This window comes from Aspergillus lentulus (assembly GCF_001445615.1).
Source record: "Aspergillus lentulus DNA, contig: Alt12, strain: IFM 54703, whole genome shotgun sequence".
Classification (NCBI taxonomy): Eukaryota; Fungi; Ascomycota; class Eurotiomycetes; order Eurotiales; family Aspergillaceae; genus Aspergillus; species Aspergillus lentulus.
Window position 1 is genome coordinate 2,130,032 of NW_028322115.1, and position 6,000 is coordinate 2,136,031.

At 50.6% G+C, this 6,000-nt stretch overlaps 1 protein-coding gene across 1 annotated transcript; it reads left to right on the forward strand.

Moving 5' to 3' along the window:
- Positions 1–326: 326 nt before the first annotated feature.
- On the forward strand, positions 327–5,453 carry ALT_6626 (ATP-binding cassette glutathione S-conjugate transporter YCF1; the record flags this gene model as incomplete). The annotated part of the gene is made up of 9 exons (XM_033558137.2): positions 327–623; positions 703–3,525; positions 3,578–3,681; positions 3,733–3,778; positions 3,832–4,616; positions 4,671–4,825; positions 4,888–4,956; positions 5,041–5,132; positions 5,199–5,453. The coding sequence occupies 9 exons, from the start codon at positions 327–329 to the stop codon at positions 5,451–5,453; spliced, it is 4,626 nt and encodes a 1,541-aa protein (XP_033414028.2).
- Positions 5,454–6,000: the final 547 nt, after the last annotated feature.

The window sequence follows — 6,000 nt, forward strand, 5'->3', positions numbered from 1 at the left end:
TGTACATATCTTCAATTCTGAGGTGCCCATAGAGTATCCTTGCCTCAACTATTCAGTATAGGTAGTTCAACTCGGTGTCTTCGAACTGATGCTACCTTATTTCCGAGACGCCGGCAGCAGCGAAGCCTGGACCTTTAGTAATCAAGCTGCAGCTAGTTTCTTATCGCTTCGAATTATTCTTCTTGCGCCTTCAAAGAAAGCCCACCAGTCTCATATTTGAAAGCAGTGGCATTTCTGGGTTCTTAATCTCAGTCAATTCCCTCTCCTTTCCCGTTGCCAGACGGTTCAGGGAACTTTGGAGTTGGGTCGTTTGTCCGGACACCAAGATGCTTGATGGCAACCCCCAGGTGATCCTAGGGAATTCCCATTCCGCACCACTTCCATCATCGACTTTGGACTCTCCCTTCAGTTCCTCAAAAAAACTTCAGCCTTTCTGTGGTGATGTCGAGGGTTGGGGACCAATAAGCAAATACAGATTTGATCTTACACCATGTTTCCTGGATTTTGGAGTAGCTCTGGTTGCAGCATGGGGCTTGCTTATGGGAGCAGGTGCCATTTGGTTCCTATTGAAGAAGCGTGCGCCTCAGCCTGTGTCGAAGAATTGGCATTTTTATGCTAAACTGGTAAGATCTTCTCCTTAGAATGAATGATTTGACCGTCCGAGTCCGATCATTATCTAACATACGCATTCCTCGCTCATAGATCGTGCTGGGCGCCCTGATCTTCACGACTGCTCTACAAGCCGCAATCCAAGCCGAGTCCGCTCCTCGTCTCTTTTTGGCTGATTTTCGCTTCTGGAGTTCCATTCTGGTGTTCGCGTCTCTTGGTGTGATATTTGCGGTACAATATTACGAGCACTGGCGCAGCAGACAGCCCAACGGAGTTGTCCTGTTCTACTGGCTTTTCTTTACCATCGCTTACGGCGTCAAATTGCGATCGCTGGTCTCGCGAAAGGCGTATGAGGATCAACTCCCATACTTTGTTTGCATCAACGTCAGCCTCGGCTTGGCGCTGTTGGAATTCGGACTCGAATACCTGGTGCCAAAAAAGCAGAGTGCGTACGATGCCTTGGGTGATGAGGATGAATGTCCGTACGAGTACGCGGATATCTTTGCAGTCCTCACCTTCAGCTGGATGACGCCGTTGATGAAGTTCGGATACAAGAACTATCTTACTCAGGATGATCTGTGGAATCTGCGGCAGCGCGACACCACTCGCGTCACAGGGGACATGTTGGAGGACAAATGGGCGGAAGAGCTGGAAAAGTCGAAGCCGTCTCTGTGGCTGGCGTTGATGAAATCGTTCGGTGGCCCATACCTGCGCGGCGCAATCATCAAGTGCGGAAGCGACGTACTTGCCTTTGTTCAGCCGCAACTCTTGCGCCTCCTAATCAGATTCATAAAGTCATATGAGACTGATGAACCTCAACCCGTGATCAGTGGTGTGGCCATCGCGCTGGCGATGTTTTTGGTCTCGGTAACACAGACCATTTGTCTGCACCAATACTTCCAAAGGGCGTTTGATACCGGTATGCGCGTCAAGTCAGCCTTGACTGCCATGATCTACACCAAGTCGCTAAGACTTTCGAGCGAAGGGCGTGCATCCAAGACCACAGGTGATATTGTCAATCATATGGCTGTCGACCAACAACGCTTGTCTGACCTGACCCAGTTCGGCATGCAACTCTGGTCCGCTCCTTTCCAAATCGTTCTTTGCATGCTGTCGCTTTATCAACTAGTCGGTGTAAGCATGTTTGCAGGTATCGGTGTGATGATTCTCATGATCCCGTTGAACGGTGTAATTGCCCGAATGATGAAAAAGCTTCAGATCATACAGATGAAGAACAAGGATTCCAGATCACGACTGATGACTGAGATCCTGAACAACATCAAGAGCATAAAGCTTTATGCTTGGAATACCGCATTCATGAACAAACTCAGCCACATCAGAAACGACTTGGAGTTGAACACTCTTCGCAAGATCGGAGCAACTCAGTCGATTGCTAACTTCACCTGGCAGTCCACCCCGTTCCTAGTCTCGTGCTCTACATTCAGTGTTTATGTCTTGATAAGTGATCGTCCTTTGACTACAGACGTGGTGTTCCCGGCCTTGACTCTGTTCAACCTGCTCACGTTCCCGCTCTCAATCCTGCCTATGGTTATCACGTCCATCATCGAAGCGTCCGTGGCTGTGAAGCGTCTGACAGACTACTTTACTGCGGAAGAACTACAAACTAATGCGGTCACATTCGAGGAGCCAGTGACTCATGCTGGTGACGAGTCCGTCCGTATACGCGATGCGGCGTTTACCTGGAACAGATACCAAGGCGACAATGTTATTGAGAACATTGACTTTAGCGCTCGTAAAGGGGAGCTCAGTTGCATTGTTGGTAGAGTCGGTGCTGGTAAATCCTCTTTCCTTCTGTCGATGCTGGGTGATCTCTGGAAGACCGAAGGCGAGGTTGTTGTTCGAGGCCGTATCGCTTATGTCGCGCAACAACCATGGGTGATGAATGCCAGCGTCCGTGAAAATATTGTTTTCGGACATCGGTGGGATCCTCAGTTTTACGAGCTCACAATCGAGGCTTGCGCTCTGGTTGATGACTTCCGCAATTTGCCCGATGGCGATCAGACTGAGGTCGGTGAGAGGGGTATCTCCCTCTCGGGTGGTCAAAAGGCTCGCTTGACACTTGCGCGGGCGGTATACGCCCGTGCAGATATCTACTTGCTCGATGATGTGCTTTCAGCGGTCGATCAGCACGTCGGTCGTCACCTCATCAACAAGGTACTTGGTCGCAATGGTCTTCTCAGCGGCAAGACCAGGATCCTGGCCACCAACGCCATTCCTGTGTTAAAAGAGGCCGACTTTATTGCTCTCCTAAGAAATAAGACTTTGATTGAGAAGGGGACCTACGAACAGTTGATGGCTATGAAGGGCGAGGTGTCCAATCTCGTACGCACAACCATGAACGAATCGGAGGACGAAGCTTCCAGCAGTGACGGCCATGATCTGGCTAGTCCTGAAGGCTCGGAATCCACCACTGTCCTTGAGAATGCAGAGTCAGAGCCATCAGATACGGAAGCTGAGCAGCAAATAGGATCACTTCTCCCCATCAGGTCCGGCGCTGACACTACACGGCGGAGATCGAGCACCGTCACGCTACGGCGTGCCAGTACGGCGAGTTGGCACGGTGTTCGGCGTAAGTTTGGGGACGAAGAGAACGTCCTCAAGAGTAAGCAGACGCAGGAAACTTCGCAGCAGGGTAAAGTCAAGTGGAGCGTTTACGGAGAATATGCCAAGAACAGCAATGTTATCGCCGTCTGCTTCTACCTGCTCGCGCTTCTGGGAGCGCAGACGGCGCAAGTTGCCGGTAGTTTCTGGCTAAAGAAGTGGACTGAAGCCAGCGAAGTGCAGGCTCACCCGAACGTCGCCAAGTTCATTGGTGTTTACCTTGCTTGGGGTCTCGGGTCTTCCATCTTGGTTATCCTTCAAAATTTGATTCTCTGGATTTTTTGCTCGATTGAGGTATGGCCTGAATCGTATCACAAGGTCAAGAACTACACTAATACGACAAAAGGCTTCTCGCAAACTGCATGAACGCATGGCATTCTCTATTTTCCGCTCTCCTATGAGCTTTTTCGAGACTACTCCGTCTGGCCGGATCCTGAATCGATTCTCAAGGTAGGCTGCAGTTCTATACCTGTTGATCTGAAGGCTTACGATGTCGGTTAGTGATGTGTATCGGATTGACGAGGTCCTTGCTCGTACTTTCAACATGGTATGTGAAAAACCGGCCCTCTAACAATTGGTCGCTGCTGACATCAAAGCTAGTTGTTCAATAACTCGGCAAAGGCGATTTTTACGATGGTTGTGATTGCTATGTCGACTCCTGCCTTCGTTCTGATGATTTTCCCTCTAGGTTATGTTTACCTGCGGTACCAGAAGTACTACCTGCGAACCTCACGTGAATTGAAGCGGTTGGACAGCGTCACTAGGAGCCCGATCTATGCTCACTTTCAGGAGTCGCTCGGCGGCATCTCCACCATTCGCGGCTACCGACAGGAGAACCGGTTTGCTCTTGAAAACGAATGGCGCATGGATGCGAATCTTCGGGCTTATTTTCCATCCATCAGTGCCAACAGATGGTTGGCTGTTCGTCTGGAATTCATCGGTTCGGTTATTATTCTGGCTTCCGCGGTGCTTTCCATCATCTCGATCGCCACTGGCAGTGGTATATCTGCAGGCATGGTCGGTTTGGCCATGTCTTATGCTCTACAAATCACTCAGTCCTTGAACTGGATCGTTCGACAAACTGTCGAAGTCGAAACCAACATTGTGTCAGTTGAGCGGGTTCTTGAGTACGCGAGCCTGCCCAGCGAGGCCCCGGATGTTATCTTCAAAAACCGCCCGGCTATCGGATGGCCCGCTCAAGGGGCGGTGACATTCACGGACTACAGCACGCGGTACCGTCCTGGACTTGATCTAGTGCTCAAGGATATCAACCTTGACATTAAACCTCATGAAAAAATAGGCGTTGTTGGCCGTACAGGTGCAGGAAAGAGTTCGTTGACTCTGGCGCTCTTCCGGATCATCGAAGCCGCTGGTGGCAACATCAGGTGAGAACAACTGCCCGATTTAGTTGTCTTTGCAATTTCTGACGTCTTTTGTAGTATCGATGGCCTTGATATCTCTACTATTGGGCTATCTGACCTGCGGGGGCGTCTTGCCATTATTCCCCAGGATCCTGCCATGTTCGAGGGCACTCTTCGTGACAATCTGGACCCCCGGCATGTGCATGATGACACGGAGCTATGGAGTGTCCTTGGTACGTTGGGCCCGACTCGTTGCATGCCCAGCAATTGATTGACTGACACCGTAATTGCATAGAACATGCCAGACTCAAGGAGCATGTCGCTCAAATGGACGGTCAGCTGGACACACTGATTCAAGAAGGAGGTAAAGTCCACTTTTGCCACCGCCATGCCTCCCCTTACGTCCTTGCTTAAATCAAAAGTCCGAGTTCTAACGTGATTGTGACAGGATCTAATCTTAGCCAGGGCCAGCGTCAGCTGGTATCTGTGGCGCGGGCGTTGCTGACACCGAGCAATATCCTTGTGCTTGACGAAGCAACAGTAAGTGGCCGTTGACTACACCGTTTCTTTTTGTATAGGGTGAAAGTTACTGACGGCTTGTAACAGGCGGCAGTCGACGTGGAGACGGATGCACTGCTCCAACGCACCCTGCGTAGCAGCGTCTTCCAGGAACGCACAATCATCACGATTGCGCACCGTATCAATACAATTATTGACTCTGATCGAATCGTGGTCTTGGACAAGGGGCGGGTCGCAGAGTTTGACACGCCCGCAAACCTGATCAAGCGTGGCGGCAAATTCTATGAGCTGGTCAAGGAAGCCGGTTTGCTTGACAGCGATGGAGCAGCGCTTGTGCAGTAATCTAATTTCCACCTAAAGAGGATGCTGATATCGTGACTGGCTGGGGGAACCGGATCGATTCTTCCAGCTCGGGCCGATCCCTTTTCTGTCTAAGACTACTGTAAGGAAGGCGAAAAATCTGTTTCCCTTATCCTCTTCCCTGGTTTGTGGAAAGCGCCCTGTTTCAGCGAGAGTACATACCGGTACTCTGCAGGTGCATGGCGAAGTCGAGGACACAGCTCTGGGTCGTTACAGCCAGCCATCGTCGCAGCTTTGATCTGTAACAAAGTCCGTGCGCATTGAAGAGGGGTCTTCTTGGAGACCGTAGGGTGATCGATCACCGATCTGGAGGCGCTACGATAGAATCCTGATTTACAGCCGGCCTTAGTGTCAATTTCGGCTCCGGAGTGGGAGTGGTCTGGCCTGGAGGCGACCAGAATAGAGTTGATGAGGTCAAGAGGGGGTTATGATTCCCTGTTTCCGATCGTCATTACGGAGTATAGTCAAACTGTGTACAGAGTATCTATAGTGGTAGGTAGAGGGATTGCCTTCGGTTTGCATATAGTCA